General features: G+C 43.2%; 1 protein-coding gene across 2 annotated transcripts; it reads right to left on the reverse strand.

Moving 5' to 3' along the window:
• Nucleotides 1–74: 74 nt before the first annotated feature.
• On the reverse strand, nucleotides 75–22,339 carry zfyve28 (zinc finger, FYVE domain containing 28). Of its 2 annotated transcripts, none has more exons than XM_083998155.1 (14): nucleotides 21,941–22,339; nucleotides 9,434–9,574; nucleotides 7,289–7,426; nucleotides 6,880–7,082; nucleotides 6,632–6,721; nucleotides 6,427–6,516; nucleotides 6,234–6,335; nucleotides 4,600–6,144; nucleotides 4,191–4,286; nucleotides 3,507–3,670; nucleotides 3,309–3,425; nucleotides 2,828–2,929; nucleotides 2,601–2,704; nucleotides 75–1,971 (listed from the first exon to the last, which is right to left on the reverse strand). In XM_083998155.1, exons 1-14 carry the CDS (start codon nucleotides 21,974–21,976, stop codon nucleotides 1,840–1,842), a joined length of 3,060 nt encoding a protein of 1,019 aa, XP_083854281.1. In that variant the 5' UTR covers nucleotides 21,977–22,339; the 3' UTR covers nucleotides 75–1,839. The 2 variants fall into 2 exon arrangements, with proteins under 2 accessions (XP_083854281.1, XP_083854280.1); XM_083998154.1 differs by having other exon boundaries at nucleotides 2,828–2,932.
• Between the last annotated feature and the right edge of the window lie 740 nt (nucleotides 22,340–23,079).

The following is a 23,079-nucleotide window of genomic DNA, read 5'->3' on the forward strand; positions in this document are numbered from 1 at the left end:
TCAGTCATATCATGGTAGTAGGTCAATCAATCCTGGGCACAAATCTGTTAACAAATTTCAATTATAAGGCAACATTTTTTAAACAGGAAAAAGTCATTTATTTCAATATACATTGCATTTAAAACTATATAACATTATTTGTTTGTTGAATATTTTACACAGCTCTTATCATGGAAATGTACTGGAACTTTACAAAATAAGACCAAGCTCTGAAATAATAATAATAACAATAATAATAATAGGATATCCTGCCCTTTAATTACTGCACGATTCCTTGATTTTTCATCTTTTTTTCACATAAAAGAAATTATAGCTTCATACATTATTTTTGTTCTTTATAAAAGAAAAAAAAACATATCTTTTCAAAGTGAATTTATATGTTCTTTGATGAAAACAGTGGTGAGTAATTGTGATTATGTAATGCCTGAGAAACTGCTTTAAGTCAGAGCAGAATGGACATAGTGTGATATTACATTGTTGCTCAAACGTCCATATCTGTAGCTCGGCCACTTCAGGCCATTCAGATGTACAAAATGCTTTCTGTAAAGAGCATGGAAGATGCTTTGTACGTCGTCATTGCAATGGAAGCAGATTCAAGAGCAGAAAGGAAGTGAGGTGCAAATTATATCAGATTGGGAACATCTGTTCCAGCTTGACAGTACCACCGGAGCCAAATATGGAAATAATTTAGTGTAAACACAAATGGGCACAGCTTTGCTCTTCGGAAATGGCCTAATAATTTAAATAGCAAAGGACTGCCTCCAGAGTGGGGAGGGCCACCGTACTTAGCAGTCACAATATTGCACTATAAAGTGTGAGGAAGGGAAAAACCAATGAGCAATTGGCCTGTAGTTTGAAGGCCAGCACCTGAGGAGGCCTGTGGTTCAAAACAAGTTGTTCACATCATGGTGATGAGAGCACTGAGCGAAGAGAGGTCAACTCTCCACTAGAGGGCCTTCAAGACCTGACAGTGATGACTAAGGAATCCCTTTTATCCATCTCGGTGTGCAGCGGAGTCCCCAGAGAAAACTAAACATGCCATGGTGCAACTGTAAAAGCGATGGGCACAGCCCATTACCATCAAGAGCTGGAGGGTCGGCTTCGTTGGAATCTAGACCCCATTTCTAAAAGTGGTGCAGAATTACACATTCATTGCCATTAAAATCTCAATATAAAAGCTGTCTGTTTTTCATTTTTGCTTCACTGGGACTGGTAGCTCGGTGAAGATTGCTCACCAGTTCCCACATATAGCAATTTAGTGTAGCTATTACCAGAATTATCCTTATTTACATGGTTATCATGACTTACATTCTTTTGAGTAATCCGAGTCCCGAGGGAGCTCTGGCACAAATGTAGGAAGCTCGCTAAAGCGTAGGAAAATATGTCACAAGTCCTTTCATTTACACCTAAACCAACAAAACTAATAAAGTGGCCCGTTCTGATTTTATGTTGCAAATTGCTACAAAAGACTGTTGCTCAATGCCATTTCAAAATCTGTTATTGCCTGTTCGTTCCCTTTCTCTTTTGTACTTCTTATAATCAGACAGGCATTTGTGAAACATTTGTGTTGGCTGGGCACAGAAACCCAACCCTGTGGTTCCCGCTGAGGCACCAGCATCTCTCAGAAACAGGTCTCATCATCAGGAGGAAGCGTGACTGGTCTCTCTGCTCCCTCATCTATAATGGCCTTACTCCGAAGCCTTGCTTAGCAGGAATGATGACGACCACTTTAGATTTTACCGGAACAGCGTAGCATTTGCTTTGTACACAGCCGTGGGTCAGGTCTGTTGCATATGATCTTGTTGTGGCGGACTGTGTGCTTTGTGCGATGATCTGGGGTCAGATGCCAGCCTTGTCGCTGTAGAAGGGCGTGACATGGAACATGTAGCAGTGTGTGCACACCCTGACGGGCTTCACCTGGCCGTATCGGGGCAGCGGTGCAGAGTGGGAGGAGCAGCGAGAGCAGAAGATCTGAAACGACATCACATGCATCAGTTCATCTCTGTATGATTCTGTTTCAGCAACAACACATTTAAACTGAGGGTTAGGGATGTCATGATTACTTGTTTTCATAATTAATCGTGGTATTAGATTTAGATGCCACAATCAATTAATTATAAATAATCCTAAATACCGTCACTTTCCAAAAAAGATTATGTCCGAACCATATTGGCAGATGTACACCAAAGTAAAGGTAAATGCACAGATGCTGGTCCATTTAACGAAACACTGAATTGGTAGGAATTTAAATCTTAGCGTGTCATTTGTAATTAAAAAGAACGGTTAAAATAAACGTAGCATCTCGCATAGATGACAATTAATGACTTATTTGAATGAATATTTCCAACACTTCTCTTGGGGTATTAAAATTGACTCTATATTAATAGACACTTAAAATATTTTGTGTAAATAATTAGTTATGTAACAATATTTTGACTATATTTGATTTTACACATTCATAGTATTGTGAAACTATTTAATGCATAATAATTGTAATTGTGATTATTTCTCTGACAATAATCGTACCAAGAAAATCTATAATCGTGACGTCCCTACTGAGGGTATTCTGAGACCCTCCGACAGGAAGAGAGCAGTCGTACCTTTCCACAGCTCCTGCAGTGATGCTTCCTGCGGATGACAGTGAAGGGCGCCTTGCAGGCAATGCAGGAGTTGCAAGCTTCATCGGGGACCCAGTCAGGAGGGTCTACACAGAGCCAACAGGAAACAGTCAACACAGAGCAACACTAACCGAAAAAAAAAAAAAAAAATGGGGAAAGGAGCAGGCTGATATTTCAACTGAGTGTGTTTTGTCTGTGTGTTTTCTGACCTTCGAACTGGCCATCCCGCGCCTTGGCTGCTAACTCTGATGAAGAAATGGTCTCCTGACAGAGCGCGCAGTCCTCCAACACAGCACTCCGCATCGCAGGACCTGCTGTACACCACAGAAGAAGAAACTTAACATTCTATAGTGGCAATACAACACTCAATAAATTATCTGATAAAAGCATGGATTCTTTTTTTTTTGGCCAAAGCAACTAATTTCATGACTTTACACTGGGGTCAAACCTTTTTCCCCCACATGAAGATTTACTATTTTGAACAAGCAGCCAAATGCAGTAGTTATTGTTTGCAGTTGTGTAGTTTCACGAGACAGGAATCTGGGTCAGTAACAAACTTTGCCATAGTTCAGTTGAAGAAATATTACAATACATTTTTAGCAGCAGTAATGCAGTTTTGATTTCTGTCTGTATTACATAAATAAGGGAAACACTATGCACCATACTATGTAATCATGACATATTCCTCACCTTTCTTTTGCTTATCGTTGTCTCCCTCCTCACACTTGGTTGCCATGACTTCAAACAGAGTCTTGAGGATGCTGCGAAGGTCACTGGCATAGTTGGTCTGCAGCTGATCAGCAACACCTGCATCGCAAATAACGGACATCAGCATGACACAGACACAGAGCTGGAGGGGGGAGAGAGACACACACAGACAGGTCGTACCTGATATACAAACAAAGAGACGGTGAATGAGGTCACTGCTGCTGTGGAAGCGTGATCGGATCTTGTTCCTGGCGGCCACCTTGGCGTCTTCCAGAGCCAGCTGGATCTCCTGATGGTCCAGGTCTTCTGATGTCCCCGAGCTGGGGGTCAGGCTGCTCACAGGGCTGGAGGACGTTGTGAGAGACACTTGTTCAATTTCAACATACAAGTGAGGGACATCACTAAAACTATAAGGGAAAGAGGTGATTTCAATCGTTAAATAAATTAGAGATGATTGCAGAATTAGATATTAGATGAAAAGGAAACAAATACACATTCCACTCCCAAAGTACTTCCCAACCACATGGTGTTTCTGTAGAAAAGACTCCAATCAGAGAGGACGGGTTATGTGTTAATGCAGAAACGCAAATCTCCAGGAGCGAGCTGTTATGTCTAATTAAATCTATAGAGTCAAACCCTGGAGGCAAATTAATGCTATAGCCTGTGGCTCATGATGAAAGAAATGACTGATGATGATGATTCAATCAAGTGCTAAATCTGAACAACAATCTCGATAAAGACAGGAAACGAACGAAGACATCCTTTTATCTGTCGCACAAGGAACTTGGCTTTTAGTTACCATCACAGCGTCGGCAGGATGAGACACTCACAAACATTATGACACTTTCATGAGTGATTAGTTACCTGGGGGTATATGCACTGCTTGACAGACTACATGTGGTGACCGACACACTCTCACAGTCACTACCTGACACAGAGCTGAGGGGAGAGTTCTGGAAACTAAAAAAAAACAACCAAATAAACAGTGAGGAAGGAGAAATTAGAAGAAAAAAAAAGGACAGAATAAAATGCAGAAACATAAACACAGTGGCAAAACAAACAAGTGTATAATCGAGGCGACGTAAGGGGAAGTGTAAATGAGAAAGAGAGGATGAGAGCAACAGAATAATTAAAATATATGATGAAATACGGTGAAATAAAACAGATATTTATGTTGATACTAAACTGTATGAAGCTCACACTTTCCCCACAGTCACATTTGGTGACAGATCACTCAAAGCAAATAAAATGACTTATTGAAATCTCAGCACACCTGGAGCTCCTCCTGCCGTCCTCTTTGGTGTCCCTCTTCAAGTCTTTAGTTCCCGGCTTGTCTCTGTCTGCCTCTTTATCTTTCTGCCGGCCTCCACTGGCCTGCTCCCTCTTCTCAGTCCTCGGCTGGTGGTTGCACCGGGAGGGTTCATCCCCTCCGCTGGAGCCACCGTCCTGAGCGTGATGCCCCGGCCGTGGAGCGACCACCAGGCACTTCTCACAGAGCTGGGAGGTTGAATCCTCTTCCAGCGCTTCGACAGAGCTGCGGGAAGATGGAGGAGTCACCTGGGCGAGGTCACCCTTACCGAGAGGCTCGTGGCCTCGGGGGGGCAACCGGCAAGCAGAAGACTGGATGACGGCGCTGGCCGCTGCGGTCTTGGAGTGCTTGTCCAACCCCAGGGCGAGCCCTAAGCCGAGTCCAGTGCTCTCGGTGGTGATGCCGTCCTCGTGGCCGTCCTCGCAGCTCCCGCAGCAGACACACGAGTTGAGCAGGCAGTGAGTGGCCACCAGGGGGCTGCAGGGCTCGAGCTCAGAGGGAGTGGGCCGCGGCAGCAGCAGCTTGTCCACGGCCAGTTCCGTCAAGCTGGGGGAGCGAGGGTTGAAGATAACCGTGGCGGACAGCTTCATGCCGCCCATGCGGTGGGCGATGACCTCGGCAGTTTCAGCGGCCGTCCCCTCTAAACCCATCTCCCACCCGTTGGTGTAAGGCAGAGGTTCGGAGCCGGGGGCGGTGGTGCATGGTGGGAGCTTTGCGTTATGACAGAGTGTGTTCTGGCTGCGTGGTTGTGGGCACGGCTGCTCCGACGGGGTCTCGGAGTACCAGCCGTTCCTGACGGCGTCCGGCCGCGGACCCAGCTTACGCTGAAGAGGACGAGCGGACTCTGGTGCTTTGGAAGGAACGGCGGCACAACTGTAGGCCTCCTTTGAGATGCTGGTGATGCTGTCCCTGTCTGCTGCCTCCAGGTCCTCCATGAAAAAAACCCTGTCCTCCTCCTCTACATAGATGCCTGTCCTTCCACGGACCCCGAGGAGCCTGCGGGGAGACGCGTCGGTGCTGGAGGTCCCGCTGGAGCCCCCCGCCTCTCCGCGGTTGGGATTGTGGGCTGGGGACTGACCCTGACTGGGAGGAGACAACAGGGTGGACATCTCGTCTCCTACCAGGTACACCATCATGTTGAGCTGCTCCAGTTCCTCCTCGTCGTACTGCATGGAGCAGGCCAGCTCGGCCTCCTCGGCCTCCTCGCACAGCAGACCCTGCTCCTGCTCCTCCTCCCCCCTCTCCGTCTCCACCTCCTCCCAGCCCTTCTCCACTTGTGCAACCCCCTCCTCCTGGCTGGGAGAAACATACAGAGCCAAATGTTCCTCCCCACTCTCCCCCTTGGAGGTGTCATTAGTGGGGCTGCAGGATGAGTGATTCTCTTGGACAGGTTCTGGTGCGCTGCTTGTAGCCCGCCCCTGGCCGGGGGAAAACTCTCCATCCTGGGAAATACACAAGTTCCTCTCCAGTGTTACCAACTCCTCTTCTGTCAGGGTCTGCAGGAGGTCTCTGAAAAAAAGCACCATGAAATAGTTTTAACACAGAAATAGAGGGTAATAGATATTTATGTGATATTTAATACGAATACGAAGGTGTACCTGATTTTCTTCAATAATGTGCGAAAAGGCCGGAAGAGTTCAGACATGTCCTCTGCTTTTTGGTGTAGGTTGAGAGGCCCCTCTGAATAAACAACCAGCCCACTAAAAATACATTTAAATTGTGTAAGAGGTTGGAGAAGAATAGAGAAAAAAAAAGGTGGGCGGAAGAATGGAGAAGTCCGGTAACACTTACCACACAATGGCTAGTCTGGGAATTGTAAACATCAGTGCAGGTTCATAGTCATCGATCATGTCCTGTGTTAGATAGCCCAGTTTCAGGGCCCTGAGACAACAGAGAGCGGAAAGCACGTGATAAAAATACTTTATCTCAGCATACTAGTTAGATTCTTGTTACTTCCAGGTGAAGTCAGCATCTCTTAATGTATCTGTGTGCTCACCTCTCCACAGTCTCACAGAAGAGCACAATCACCTCCTGCTGTACATAGTATTCTTTGGGAGACTTCACAGGCACCATGGCTGACACATAACTGGCAATGCAAGAGAAGGAGAAGGAATGAAGTGAGATTTGCAGCTCTGTTCGGTGTTTTTTTTTTTGGCAGAGATGCTCCAAAAATCCTTGAGAGGATGATGATAATTGTGGATTAATCTTGTTAATATAATTTCCTACGTCTGGTCCTTGATTTACCTGAGTTCAAACTCAGCGAAAAGGCTGTCGAAATGTCGCAATGCGTCCCTCATGCGGTCTGTGTACAAGTTGAGGTCTCTCAGGGCCTGGTCTCTGGTGATGTTGCGTACCTCCTCCAGGCTGCGAGTGAGGTCCTTAGCCAGGGGTCTCATAGCTATACTCTCTATCTCCCTGTTCATGATGATGGAGCCGGCGGCCAAACACTACCAAGGAAACACACACATGATGAGTTCTCTAACCTCGTACACTACAGAGGATTAAACTGAGAAAGTTGTGTTTGCAATGACTAAAGCTGCAATCAGGAAATCACTCAATTTAAAAAAAAAAAAAAAAACGTATACTCATACATGTATTTAGCACTTGTGTGAAGTTGTTTTCTTAAAGACTGACACTGGAGGGAATACACTACCTCAGCACCAAACCACAGCTGGCCCGCCAAGTTGTCATGACGAATCTCCTCTGGGAACTTGACGCAGAAGTCTCTGTTGGCCCGGTCATTAGGGATACATTCATCCATGATCTGATTGATAATGTTCAACACATTGTCCTGCAGACAAGCACAAGAGTGTCAGGAAAGAAAATTGAACAAACAAGTTGGAGGGACAAACATGAGTGCCTGAAAATCTCTCTCTCCCCCCTGAAAAGCTATTTTCTCAGTGTTTACTCTGATTAAGTAACACTGCTTGGTAATCCAAGTTTCACCTCTTTCAAGAAGGCCATTGTACTCCGTCGTTTAAAGACCATTGATTAGGAAGAGAATGAAAACAATTTGACAAGCGCATGAGACCATTATGGGGTGCAGCTACATTCTCCCTCAATAAAAACATTAAACTAAAAGCCCATAATTCCAGCAGTGAAAATGCAGTGTCACACACAGCAAGAGCTAATCAAGAGCTTATGTGCCGCTGGCATGTACAACAGCCGTAACAATGACTTACAATGAGCCTTTCACTCAACCGCAGCTGCACTGTGCACTGTAATCTTGTCAGGCACAGCACTGCGTCTTTCTCTGCTCGCCCTGAGGAGAAAGATTAAAAAGCTTTGAGAGGGAGAGCTCAGCCACAGACTCCTTTATGGCTGTGTGCTGTGCCATGGTTCCCGGTCGGCCGGGTACCACCCCACTGTCTGTGTGAGCGTCTCTCAGCAGAAGACACACAACGAGTGATAACCTCCACCACTGTTGGTTTCCAATAATTCAGGGGGAGCGACTCTTATCTGGCGTGATACATGCCCTCTGATAAAAGACTGGCCACCTGTTTTGGTTTTGTTTTTTCCCCACTCACACTTTTTCCTTTTCCTCTGTCTCTTGTGTGTGCCATCTTGCTCAATCATTGTCCATCTCAAACATACACACTTGGCTGTTCCAGCAGGCCACACTGTAAGAACAGCCGCGCCAACATAATATGAGCAGCATGCCAGCAACCCCCACAGAGGCCCATGAATAAGAGCTGATAGCTGCAGTGGCAGGTTCAAGTGCAAAATTTTGGCTTGAGTGCGCTTGCCTTCTATTCTTGGGGCCTTGGGTCTGTGGGGTACAACGCTGCTTAATTCATTCTCCAAAGTCCTTAGAGCCTCGGAGGCACGCCACTGAAAAGTCTCTGAACGGCTAAGTGCTGAGAGTTTGCCGTTAAACGTTTTCACTGCACACTGTTAAATTAGAAGAGACTGATGTGAGGTGTGGGAAAAAAAAACAAGCCTCATAAGACCTGCTCATTCACAATTTCTTTAAAAAAAAAAAAAAAACAGTACAGACCAAATCAGAAAGAGGAAGAAGAGCAGCAGAAGCATTGAGAGAGAGAGAGAGGAACTGTGAAGAAATATAGAAGAAAAAGAAGGTGAGGGATTGAAAGAGGGAAGGGTGGAGGGTAAAGTGACAAAACAGTAGGGGATCAAGCAATGACCTTATTAAGTGGCTCTCCCCTGAGTGCCTTGGCGGCGGGGGGAGGCTGAGGCACAACGGGCCAGATGACGATCTCCCTCCACCTCCTCCAGCTCTCTCAGCGTGATGCGGAGTGACAGCTATCACTCATGCACCGCGCCGCCTCTCGACCCTTAACCTCATGAGCTACATTCAAAGCTACATTATAAACGCCTCTTTCTAAATACGCTGCTCTTGTGACCATTTACCAGTGACCCACATGACGCACGGTCAATGTGTTATCAAAGGAAGAGAGGAGCGTGTCCACTGTGCTGCTGCTGCTTCCAAACAAAGTCCACTTATCTCACCTTATCTACAACACTGCTTGATACAAGAATCGGGTCAAGCAATGTTTGGTAAAGCAATAGTCGAATCACTTCCTCCATATCCGGTAAGGAGAGATAAGGGCGCTGTCTATTTTTAGCTTTTAGGCAAGACCAAGGTCAAACCGTGTGAGTGAAACTATCTTTAATGAGAAAAAAAGTCATGGCTCAGAGTTATATCTTAGCAGGGGGTTAAATCATCTCTTCCCCAACTTCATTATGTAACATTTCTAATGAGTGAATGACTCACTACAGCACACTGATAAGTTTTCCTTAAAAAAAAACGTTGCAGTGTTGGTTTCTCTCTGCTGACCTGACAGGATCTGAACTGGTTGACCAGCAGGGTACATCTCTGAGGGTCCTTCCGGCCGTCGAGGCTGTCCAGCTCAGTGGCCACCTGGTTCAGTTCCTCATCGGCGTAGTAGAACTGGGCCAGGAGCTGAGGGTCCGTCCTCTGCAAGGAAACACACGGAGGTTATTTTCAATGCACATAGTGATGTTACTGAGCAGCAATCTGCCCTCTGCCCCGACACACAGGTTACACCCTCTCTACTGTATGCACTCTGTGCTTACTATCTAAAAAGCTGAAACATACCATAATATTTCTTAATATTGAGTATCTCTTGGTATTTTTGGCTTTTAAAATGTGAGCATCTCCTCATCTTTGTAAAGATAGAAAATCATTTTCTTGGCTTTTAAAACTGCTTCATGACAGCTTTACTGGCTGAATGCTGTTTTGCCCATATCCACACTGATGATCAAATATCACAGGCATTAGTCAAGTCATCCAAGTTAATATATTTCTTTGATTTAACTGAACGCTATGCTCTGCAGTACAAAAAGACTGAGTGTCCTTTTCCTGCTTCTGAAGCTGTGGACACAAATACCACAGTTTTAACAGCCGTGTAATTATCTGAGCCAACCTTGCAACTCAAAACAATAGGCTGTTTACCAAGGAAATTACAAAATGTAAAAGCAAACAAGAAACCTATTTGACCCTAAACAACAGAGTCCCAGCTGGGCCAAGCTGGAATAACTTGGATGTCTGTGTACTGTGACAAAACCTCATGTCTTACTAAACTGAGAGATAGGATTAAACTCTCAAGGGTCCAAAACCTGCTGCTGGTCTCACACCAAAGAAAACCTATCCTGAACGTGCTCTACACACTGACCATTAGGACCTACTAGTTGCTCACAGGAAGTAGCTGTGTTTATTCATTACACCAGTTTGCATGTGTATCGCTTAGGGGGAATTATGTTGTTCAGGGTTTGGAGCTCTGCACGAGCGAAGCACAGTGTCAGCCATGGACAGCTGCAGTCTCCAGAAAACACAGCTTGATGCTCGGTGGTTTGGGCAAGACAGCGCATGAATTATGTTCAGCAAGTCTCCTGGTTACAACAACACTGTGCTACTATAGCACTTTGGCGTCAACAGACGTCAACAGGTATGAGGCCAGCAGTGAATGTCGCTGTTTTCATCCTCTGCTTTGGTGATATAAATCCCAAGGGAGAGTGAGAGAAAGAAATAGAGACCAACACAAACACACATTCATGCATAACCAAATTTTTAACAAGTATAAGAAAGTAATTTTTTTTTTTGAAGGTATTAATTCCAACACGAGGAGGTAAGAAAGGTTAATATAGCGTGAAAGCTCCTCAGAAGAGAAGGTGTAATTAGAGAGCCTGGCCCTGGTAAAGGATTTGTGTCATTATCTCCCACCATGCTCCCCTCAGTGTGGGGGAACAGCACAGCTCAGCAAATCACTCCACCGCTGAGTGAAGCACATGTGCAGCCGCAAGACGCAAGGTAGGGAGGAGAGTCTGAGGCATGAAAAATGTAAACACAATAATTCACAACCAGAATGAAGTAAGAAATCGTTTTGCTGTGTGATTTTCAAATCGGGAGACCGACGACAACACGCAGGATGGGTGCGTGCACATCCTGAGGAAGGCTCATCTAAAGGTTAATGGTTTTGAAAATGGCGACCACATGCCTACGTGCATCATCACAAACCACAAGGACCTGATGACGGTACAGGAGCTTAAAAGAAAAAAAAAAAAAAAAGGACAGCATGACTGTGCGGACTGGAAGGAGGTGGAGCTGCGCTGGTAAACGGGCTTGTGTGCCTTTTGTGCATCGACAGTCTGGAAGTGCTTTTTCACGAAGTCAAACTCAACACTGGTATTTACAGAAAAGCCTCTCACAGGGCCTTTTCCCTTAAGTTTGCAGTGCTTCCTGTTGCGTGATGCTCTCCCCGTGGGGCTCTGACTTCTCTCTCTGAATATGATACATGGTGCTGTTCCCTCACTCTCTCTCATTAATAATGAAACAAACTGTGAGGAGAAAACACAGAGATATAACCTACAGCTGGGATATTTGTCGCATTATTTCTGTAAAAAAAAAAAAAAAACCGACAGAGTATCTTTAAGGTTATGTGGAGGATTAAAAGCTTCGTGCTGAGAGACTAAATCCTAGTTAAAATACTGTAATCCTGGGTGATGATAATACATTTAGAAGACACACAGCTGGTCATTTTATTACACATACACTTGATACTTGACTTTTCACCTGCCCACAGGTGAATCAAAGCTGCAGATGGGTGGAGCAGAGGGGCATTTCTTTCCTTGCTCAAGGACACTTCAGTTGAACAGAAAAAAAGTGGACCTTTGCGCCTTTCTCTTTTCAATCTGAATCCCACAGAGCAAAGTCAATAATATTCCTGAATTTTGATGTCTCTGCCATGTCATGCTTACATGAGTGAGATGGAGGAGCCGAGCACAAAAGCATCACGCCCAAACTAAAACAAGGCAACACTGAGTCTGTGTCATAGCAGGCAAAGCAAGTGGTACAGTCTTCTCAAGTGTTTTTTCTTAACAAGGTCACATCCATGCTCGATATAAATCATTGCTGAAGTACGGGAATAGACAGCCATGGTATATTAGCAACACAAATAATATAAGCAAATAGTAATACCCATCTTGGCATAAAGTCATTACTACAATGGAAACACATTTAGTGGGTTTCTCCATCTCTAAACGCAGAGATCAATGTGAAATTAATACAAAGGGAATCCTAATACACAAAGAAGAAAACGGCTCCAAAAACAAAATTAGATGTTGATCTTAACATCACATTTCTCTATACAATGAGTCAAGCAATGATATCACCAGTCAGGAGACAGATATGACTGGACAAGCGCACAACAATGAGTGAGCATATGACACAAATGTCACCGTGGCCAAATAGGAAACAGGAGTGGGAGACAGTGAAAGACATTTTTCTTGCAGAGACGCCACACGGACCCAGAGACTGATGGCATTCATTTTGAGATTTCTGCTGCTTTAAGACCGATACTGACAGAGGAAGAGAATAAGCATTTGAGACAGACGCCATCCTATATCCTCCTCCTGCTGCATTCCTCACGCAAGAGGGAACATTCCTGCAGCATTGCATCATGGGGGAAAGTCAACGGCAGACAATGTTCAAGACATGCCGATTTGCTTTTAGATAGGCCGGCAATGGGTTGCTTGGTCTACAAGCTTGGTGTGGCATGCAATAATCATTTATCAAGTGAAAACTGGGGTCTACGTCACCCACTTAGTTCAAACTCAGTCTTGCCATAATGCAACTGCTTGCCAAGTGCAGTATTAAAACAGGTTGATCCACACAAAGAAGTTATTAAACACTTGTTGCTAAATATTTGCACCAGTAACCAAGCCTACAAATCAAGCTAATATATATCCTATCTATGTAGGAGTGAAAGAGGTAATGGAAAATGGTCGATATACAAATAAAAATATGCACAAACATACACAATTGATTACCTTTGATTGAAGAAGCAGAATATTTTATTACTAATATCTTGACCAGCTTTTTAACAGCTGGTGCAACCAAATAATGACTCATGGGAAAAGTCGAAGAGGCAGTTCGACTATAACATCTCATCTGATTGAACACAATAACACATCTGGTTAACAAGCATTAGAACAGCTGTCTGCTGAGAGAAGAGGCCCTTAAAAGATCTAAAATACAGACTAATCCTGTCTGGGATCCAGATTTAAAGCCTCTAGTGATAATATTTACCTGGGTACATCATGGGCTGTGAGTCAGTGATGATGTTAGATTCTGCTCTGAAAAGCAGAAAAGGCAAGCTTTCTGTTGAAGGGCCTGTTTTCATCTGCTTACATAACATGTGATGACACGGAGTAAAGTCTTGCCTGACATTTTATTTATATGTATAGAGTAAATGTTAAATAAAAATATTTTTTTTGGCTGTTTCTGCCACTGGGAAAGAGCTACCAAATTGCAACATTTTAAATCTCCAAAGTGAGAAAAAAAACAGCAATTTACAAGTAACAATCAGATTAAGAAGCTGAGATAAAAACTCAGTCGATGCAAAGTAGTTGTGTGAACATCTGATGATCTGTCTCCTGAACTTGTTAGTTGCGTCATCAACAAAAGTGACAGCTCTACCTCGCATAAGTGAGGAAATGATTCAGCAGATTCAGCTGCCGTCCCCTGTGGCATGCCACTCTCTTGTTAGACTCCTGCTGTCCGTCGTCCTGGGTGCCCCCTCTCCGAGATGACTCAAAAGCCTAAATCCACCACGGTTAGAAAACTGTAATTTTAGACTATTAATCTCACCCAGAGTGACAATTACTGTTAATCCCTTTCAATCACATAATTTGACCGTGACGCAGTGAAATTCCCTGTCCCTTTTGTTTAACATAAAATCAATAAGCTGCGATGACAGTGCGACTCTCATTGAAACGTGTTAGAGAGAGCTGCCCGCCGCCGCCGCCGTATACGATCAACATTTTCATCGGCTCAGCTGGATTTCTCCTTGAGCGGCTGATTCTGGGCTTCATTTCCATTCAGACTGTGCAGATGATGGAGCCTGTCAGACTAATGCTTCATGAACATCCATAGCATCAGTGCATGCACATTGACCCCACTTAAGGGACTTATGAGAAACCTTGCCTCTGCCCTCCATACTCTATTCCAGGCTCAATTTGCTGCCTTCTGGCTGCCGTCCAAGGATCAGAGGCAAATATTGTAGAGGGGAAACCAGTTCACTCTGCTTCATCCAGTCAGTTGGCAGACTGGCAAAAAAAAAAAAAGCAGCCGGATACAGTTCATCACCTTATTCATTATTCAGGGCTCAGCATAAAAGCCCCGGCAAGAGCGAGCCAATCGTTCTGGTAACAAACAAGGAAACTTCCTCAACCATTATTTATATTAAGTTTGGCAGAATAAAAAGTATAATGTCTCTAAGAAGGCAGTGTTAAGCCAAGGCATGGTAGGCCACTAATGGTAAATCACTCCCTACTTGTTCAGCTGGTAGCAGGAGTTTCCTTCCTCTCTGTGTTGTTTTTGGAGTTACTGAAGGCCAACCTTTCATGAATGAACTCCAACTGTCTTGAAATCATTCTGGTCACACTTCAAGACCGGTCTGAGATTTCTATTAAAACAAATACATGGTGAAATCAATGGCATTAATCACAGGCTGCTGAGGAATTTGCCTGCACTAACCAGCTGAGCACTGGATTCACAGCAGACAACAGACTTAACTCAGTTCATTGACTCAATATATTCAGAGTGGTCTGCCCATCTGGCCTGATGGCATAATCTGTGTGCTTGTCCCTTCTCCGAGGGCTGCCCGCCCTAATCTGGCATTTGGACTAAGCACTGACCTGTGCATGTGCCTGGCACATGATTTAGCAGGACGGGCCTGGGGTAACACACAGAGGGGGGGGACAGAGGATTTAGGTGGCGACGAGGTGAGTCCAGGATCCCCTTATGGTAGTGTGGTGACATGTGGGGACGCCCCTCTTCACATCAACTGCAGGGAAGTTCTTACGCAAGACATAATCTGGTTATACAATCCAGATCGGGCTGTTAAAATTGTGGCTACAGAGGGGAAGGTGAATTTTAGGTTCACGAAATCAACAACTTAACATTTTTCAGAGAAGAGATGAGAAGATCGGCGAAGAGAAATCCTCTCATCTTTATACATAACAGCACTGACTGAAAACACTGCCATGCATTACATTTAAGACTGAACTGAACCACAAATACAACTCAAACAAACCCACCTATGCACTGTCATGATCTCTTCCTGGTAGTTTTGACCCACATCCGCTCATCACTGTTCAGGATGTGCATGAATCAGAGTCGAGCTAATTCTGTCCACACACCTTTCATTGTTATAAACAGTGACTGAGAGCTGGCACTGACACAACAACAGCCGTGAGCAGCTACAGTAAGTGTGAGAACAAACACACATTTCCTATTATTGGCTGTGGAGATTTAATTCAACAGGCCTGTGCAACTGGGACAACACCATCCACAACACGAGAGTAACTAAATAAATGGTAAAAGAATGAATGAATAAATACATAAATAATATTTGATACTGATTATCTTGCAGCAATCTGTTTTTATCTTTGCACACTGCAGGGTTATAACCATAATAACATTTGATCTTGCCATTTCATACTGTAATGTTTGTCAGGACAAGTAAAAAACAACAAACACCGTCACTCACTACCAACATAAAAAATAATAAATCCACCAGCATAACATATCCTAACCTTTCATTCTCAGCCCACAAACCAATTTTTGAGATATTTTTATAAAATGCCACTTGCTCCCACTCTCCAGAAAGTCATCATGACTGACGTTACTTTTGTCATTCTTCTGCAGCACATGACAGCTACAGGGTGGCAACACAATCATATTTCTATATTGGCTGAATGACGGCACTGCTTTGTATTAAAACACTTGATTAAAAAAAATCAATGTTTATTAAAAAAAATAATAATAATCTTGTATAACTTTGTCCAGTGTTTTGGATTTCTCATCATCCAAGCCCTAGAATTCAGTAACAAGAAACACTAGAGCTGCTAAAGAGCGACATCCTCTCATTTTATGTCCTGCCAACTGTAACCAAGGCCAAAATCTAATCCCAAAAAATACAGGCCCACTGTTCTCCTCCTCTGCTGCGTTCAATGCCACTCTCCCCTGCTGCTGAGACAGAGCGTAGAGCAGGAGGGTGCTGTTTCATTTGCTGGCTCTTCCTAGAACAGTCAGACCTACAGTATAGACAAAGGGCACCTTGAATACAGGTTTTATGTTTATCATTAGTGACAAGCAGGAGAGGAATTTAAACATCTTTGATGAAAGAAGTATTGATTATGACCAATAGAAAACGAGGTGTGGAAAATGAGTGCAGTTCTTCCACCACAACTACTTTCCTTCAATCATTGCTTTCCCACACCTAGGACGATGGGCCCTGATTCCCCAATCCTGCAATGAATTTAAAAAGGCCTTCAATCGCCCCGGCCTGTCTCGATCTGTTCTGGGGTCAGGTCTCTAAATCCAGGCAGCTGACACCAAATCAATTACCGCATGGCTGGTGGGTAAGCAGAATGGGACATCCACAAAGAGCTCCAGAAATGGGGCTAAATATGAAGCCACAGTGGCCGCCGCTCAGCAGTTTGCTCCTCCATCGACTCGGTGCCAATCCACTCTGCAAAGACAAGTCCCTAATTGCTTTGCCTTCTCTCAAAAATTCTCTCAGAGATCTGCAGCTCCTGCAGTTTGGCTGTTGTTGCACTTGGCAACTATTCACAAACAAATCAGGCCACTGATAAATGACAAATGGAGACAAACAAGACGATGAAGTAAACATCAGCAGAACCTACAACAGCAGGACCGGTCTTGCACTGCTACAGGGAAATTATCATCACTACTGAGGAAATGACCAGCCATGATTCACCACTTATTGTGATTAAGTAGTTCCTATAAAAAAATAAAGTGTGCACCGAGGAAAACTCACAAGACAGATATGCATCAAAATAAAAGATCATTTGATTTATCATATTAATAAACTACTGGGTTAATTGAATTAAGACAAGATCAACACATGAAATACAATACAGTCAGTATTTTCCAGCCAAGATGGTTAATAAAATGTGACATTTCATCAGCATAAAATCTAAGCCTGATGACCCTGACTTCATTTTACACACCAATTTTGGCAAATTTGTAACACATATATTTAGAACGTGTCACTACCACCTCTTCATTGATGAACATTTCCTTTCAAAATCAAAATGCACTGATGCATTTAAAGTGGGGCCCACACAGCTGGCAGCAGGAGCCTGAGTGGATGCTGAGTAAAAAAAAAGTGTTGCTTTGTCAAAACCATCAGCTGTCAACATGTGTGTTTGTCTTTCTGACAGTGTAGACAAACATCTCTAAAGCATCTTTCATGGTGGCTTGACAATGATTTATGATCATGGTAAATACTCACACGCCAACTGTGTTGTGTTGTTTCATTACATGCATATAACTGATTCCACGCCATTCCTCCACACACAGACCAAAGCATGACATTTCATGACATTTGGTCTGAAAACAGCAGCTTTAACTTTTATTTAGGTCTGAAATGATTAGCCAAACAACAATTTTAAGCATTGTCCGAGCCTTTAATGAGAATAAATTGAACGTCATTGGGATTTGGTTGGTTGGTTGAACAAAAACAAACAATATGAATAAGTCAGCTTGGGTGATGAGAAACTGCGATGGGTGTTTCTCCCAGTACTTGAACATTTTAAAGCTTTTTTTTTTTCTTACTTAAATACTAAATATAGGAATAGGTTAAAGTCAAATTTGATATTTTCTTTTCCACATTAAATCTGACATCCTACACACAAAAGACATCATACAAAAAAAAGCATGTATGTCAGATGAGTAAATTAACAACTTGTGAATTTTCTCCTGGACTGGTTGTTTTTTCATTTTACTTTCAACGGTTTTTGTTAAATATTGATGTGATTTTGGTTTGGTCCAAACAAACATGTTCCTTTACATCTACAAAACATAATTTGTAACCCTGGGCATCAATGATTATGGTGTTGACGCCTACCTTTCTCAAAAAACCTGCAGTTTGGCTGTTGAACTTGGCCATATTGCGATTTCAATTATATTAAACGAATGAATAGATACAGTTTTGTATTTGGCTGTCATCAGAAATAAAGTGGAATTGGTGTGAAAAATAAAATGGTAAAATTTAAAAAGACAGAGAGACTGAACAGCTTTTTATGGTCACATCTAATGACATTTTTGACCATAATGGTTCATTTTATGTATTCAACTGTCAGATCTTATCATAGTAATCATGGATTAGCAGCACATACGCTCTCACAAACTTGCTAACAGCCGACATTGTTGCACACACAGTGATATCTGACATTTTGATCAGAAGGAGTGTAGAAAGTATTGGCTACACCCCCGCACTAAACTGTCCGATGGGGAGAGATGGAAATGAAAGGCAAATGAGTCGCATGGAGCAGATAGAGGTGAGAGGCCTGGTGTGAGCTGTGAGCCCGTCACACTGACAGATGAGGCGGCGTGGAGCTGAAGGTCAGCTCCTGAATGCCTGATGGGACAACAGCCCGGAGAGGAACAAAGGCTACGGAGGAAGTACACGGGTTTAGCCTCCTGACATCTTCCTCTCTTGCCCGCCATCAGTCACTCAGCAAGTTCGCGGCTGATGTATGAGAGGTGAGGAGGAGACAGTGGCCATTTTGGCTGCTCTGAAACCTGAGCCACGTCTCTCGTCTTTGTTTGGGACTGCAGCAATGTGCGATTGAAACTAGTTTTTATGAACATTTCCCTCCTGATTTTTTCACTCTCCAACTTTTTCTCAGTCAATACACAGTTCAATAAAGAAAACACCCAGGCCAAGTGAAGGAATTGTAAATATTTTGGGGCAAAATGTTGGCGCAAAAACCGGCTCAACCAGTTTTAATGACTGGAAGCCGGTATGTGCAGACTCCCATACAGTAGTGTATCCTTACTTTTGGTGAGTTAACTATTGTTCAGCCTGACAAAAGACCAGGACAATCCATTCTTTGACTCTGATGACAAAGTCAGGCAGAATAGACAGGTACATTATGTCCCACACAGAGCTGCTCACTCCTCGCTCACACACTGGGCAGGGATTGTGTAGCAGGGGCGAAAGAAAAGTCCTCCTCAGTGGGACTTATCTGGGGAGGTAAAGAGCAGCTCTGGAAATATCAATAGCTTCGTTTCAGTTAAGGGAACATGCTGATTCAACACTTTTCTATCTCCAGGAGAACATAGTTCAATAATAAACAGCTTACTGTTGATGCAAAATGACAATGCTATACTGTGCTCAACAATAAGTGCCAGAATATGCGGGTTTGGCCCTGATTTTAATTACCACAGAAATATTCTCTCTCAGAGCAAAAACAAAAAACTGCTCTGGCTGTTCAGTAGCAGGAGCACAAAGTGATCTGAAGCCTTTCATTATTGTTGTCTTTTCATACTGATTGGCATCATTACCGAGGCTGGTAGTACACTTTCTCATCACTCCTTCGGAGGCACAACTGGTCATTTAAATACCACAGGCTTGTGTGTAATTCCCTTAATTCCAACCGTGGCCGTGATTTGGCAGAAAAGGCGCTGATGTAATAGCTCAGCACTCCGAGGCAGTAGTCATTCATGAATGTGACAATACTCTGGCGAACCCCAACACTTACGCCTAACCCCAACAATGGACAAAGAAAATGCTGCGACAGCAAACGTGGTTAAACAGAGAAAAGGGGAATGACGCAGGTGTGTGTATGTGGTTAAGAGCAGCAGGGTAATATGTAATCAGAGGCATTTCATCTAAGCCGTGTCTCGCACTGCTGTTGCAAGTCACGGTAACTCTTATCAACTTTAGACTGCCGATCAGAAATACAAGTTGGCAAACCTTGTAAGGAAAGCAGACAAGTGTATTTCCAGTGCAAAGAAACACAACACTGACTGTATCACAGTCACTAACTTGTTTAAGAGGCTGTCTGCAGTATATATTTACGTCCATTTCTATAAAGCTAAAAAGACTTGAAATGCACAGCAGTTATGATACAAGGTCAGCCTTTTATGCGTGGCTCTTATGCCAATAAACTGAAAGGAAACAATGCATTAAAGGCTCTCAAATGTTACTCAGCCCTGTTGCCCTGAACGTGGGTGTGTGGACTGAAGCAGGGAACTTTACACCTTTAGCGTTCTGCATTAAAAGTCAAGATTTCTAATCAAGTGCAGGAAGTTTGGAGTTTTCCCCCCATTTTCTTTGAATTCCCTAATGCTTTTATGTAAATGCTCTGTGTGTTGATAGTAATTACAACCTTTTTGTGCCTCAGAAAGATGCCACAATAGAGCATTTTGTAGAACAAGTGGTATTGTAAAGCGCTTTAAAAGGAATATTTGCTCAGTCTTCCCTGTAAATGGCAAACTTTGTGTGAGATCATATCAGTAACTGGGTGATGAGTGCATACAGGCTGCAAACCCAGACTGCATACAATATCCAAAGCTGAGACTTCTCTAGAAGCAGACCAGGTGGAGTTTGTCGATCCAACACTGGCACAAAAGTCTGTGACTGTTTATTTATTTATCACCCTACCGAGGCGCCGGGATTTTGTGATGATGCAGCACAAATAAATGACTGCATATACTGATCATTCACAACCTGCCTCGGATTTACACACTTCTGTGAGTTCAAGTCGACCCATTGTGTAGTTGAAAATTGCTCTCCCTAAAAAAACCTACAAGTTAACAAGAATTTCCTCCCTAGAGAAACGCACACATTCACTCATCCTAAAAAGTGCTGCAGATGACATTTATTTAAACTGTTCATTTAACAAGGCGACTGACCAAGCCTTCAATACTTCCACTGCTGTGTCAGGCATGTTTCCACAGTGTGAGCTTGACTGAGAGAATCACAGCACATCCACTGGCTCACTCCAAAAGTGATGATTTTGCCTATTAATAATGAGGCAGAGCAGCATTTGATTTGATGCGTTATGATGTCCATTCATACAGTCTGGGATGCTAGTGTATAATCAATAAACAAATCAACTGCTGCAGTGTAGAAACAAATTGTTAATTATAGAAAGTAACTTTAAATAACTTTGTAAATCAGTTTACTTCACTCATTTCAAGCTTAAACGCCAGACCCCCTATTTCCAGCTTCTCAATTTTTGGACTCGTGATAGTAAACAGAACCTCTTTTTGGACTTTAGTCAGACAAAACAAGCAACGTTAATAAGTCACCTTTGACTGCAGGAAATCATAGTGATTTTTCTCTCCCTTTTTATCGACATAATAATTAATCATTTATTCAAGGAATTAACCCACAAATAAATCAATAATAATAATAATAATAATAACAATAAAATATTAGTTTTTGCCCTAAAATAGTGCAGTTATTTGTGCAATATCAAACATTATTTCACCTTTGCTAAAGACATACGTATTAATAATGCTGCTGTTATTTTCCGTTTTTGTCCAATTCTGTTACTGTCAAAGCATGACCAAAAAATGTGTGACAATAACAAAAAAACAAACAAAACAAATTAATCACTAACAGGACCTGAAATTAATGACAATGTCAGCTGGAGGCAGCAGTAAGTCAGTCAATGAAGATCAGTGAACATTATTAGCAGGCTGTGACAGTGAAGCGCGTCTTGAAAACAAAAGCCCCAACGTCAACAAAGGGGGGAAGCTGCTGCTGCTGCTGCTGCTGCTGCTGCTGGTGCTGGTTTAAACAGTGTAACATCAGGAATACGGGCTAACGTTAGCAGATGTGTGGCACCACTGTGTGAAGTAACCAGGCAGCTAGCGAGCCCCAACACTGGTTTGGCTGTTTTCGCTAGCTATCTCCTACCTAAGCTATGCATTACAAAAAAAAAGGGAAAAAGGACTGAATGCAGAGCTGACACAGCGTGCGGGCTCAGGGTAACTTACCTTGGGCTTGTAGAGCCACTTTCGAAAGCGGTTCATCGTTACCTCGCCACCTTTCCTTTGTCACCAGCCCCTCCTCTCCTCCCCTCTCCTCTCCTCTCCTCTCCCGTACCTGTGTGTCTGACACTATCGGCGGTTGGCTGCTAAGCTAGCTCGCGTTGCTGGGTTTCCACCTCGGAAAAACGTACAAAAAAACCCACAACGTACGGTAAGTTGTCCTGGACGTTACAAGGCGGGCCTGAAAGCGCACAAAGGAGATATTCTCAAACACTGACTTATGTCCATCTTCCCTGAATCCCGAGCACCGCTGCCTTGTCTCTCTGTCTCTGTCTCTCTCTCTTCCCCCCCGCCCGGCCACTTTCCAAGTCCCGACGCTACAGTGGAGCGGAGCACCGACCGACGGCTCTGCTGTTCTCTGCCCCTGTAACGATACTTGATGACAGTCACGTTGACAACATTCACCTCCCACTTTCCCAGGAAGTGATGCCTTCAAGTGCTGCTCCAAAAAACAGAGCTCCCAGCTGCTTTATTTGTCACAGAGATACTAACAAATCCGACCATTTAAATATCATAGCGTGATTGATTATTTTTATTTTTTATGTTTTTGTGATTATTTATAAGTATACTAATCGTGTCAAATGTGGATTTTATGGGTATAAAAAAATAGGCTACAACTTTTATTTTTAGACGTTTGAACTTCGACACAAAATATTTTCTAGGCTACTATATGAACTGAAAAAAATGTATGTGTGTCCGTTTCCACACTGGACCTTGTTTGGGTTTCAATATTTTTATTATGTTGCACAACACCCCCACTGTTACATAGTACATGTCTTAATCTCAGATTTAAGATGAGGAATTAGATGGATTTAAAAACTGTTTACTGTCAGAGGGTATTATATAGGCTACATTATTCTGCACAACAAAGGCCAAATAAAAGATAACAATGGACAAGACACATTTCATTGATTGATCAGGACTTTAATTAAGACTTAGGCCTACTTTATATTAGATAGCCAATGTAGCCCACATCAAGCTTCACCCAGTCATTCTTCATGACCTGGAAACACTTCAAAACAATCTGAATTCAAGGTCCACCTCCTTGTGTGCACTGTCACAGAGTGTTTTATCAGCAGGTTGAT

This window comes from Trachurus trachurus (assembly GCF_905171665.1).
Source record: "Trachurus trachurus genome assembly, chromosome: 22".
Taxonomy (NCBI): Eukaryota; Metazoa; Chordata; class Actinopteri; order Carangiformes; family Carangidae; genus Trachurus; species Trachurus trachurus.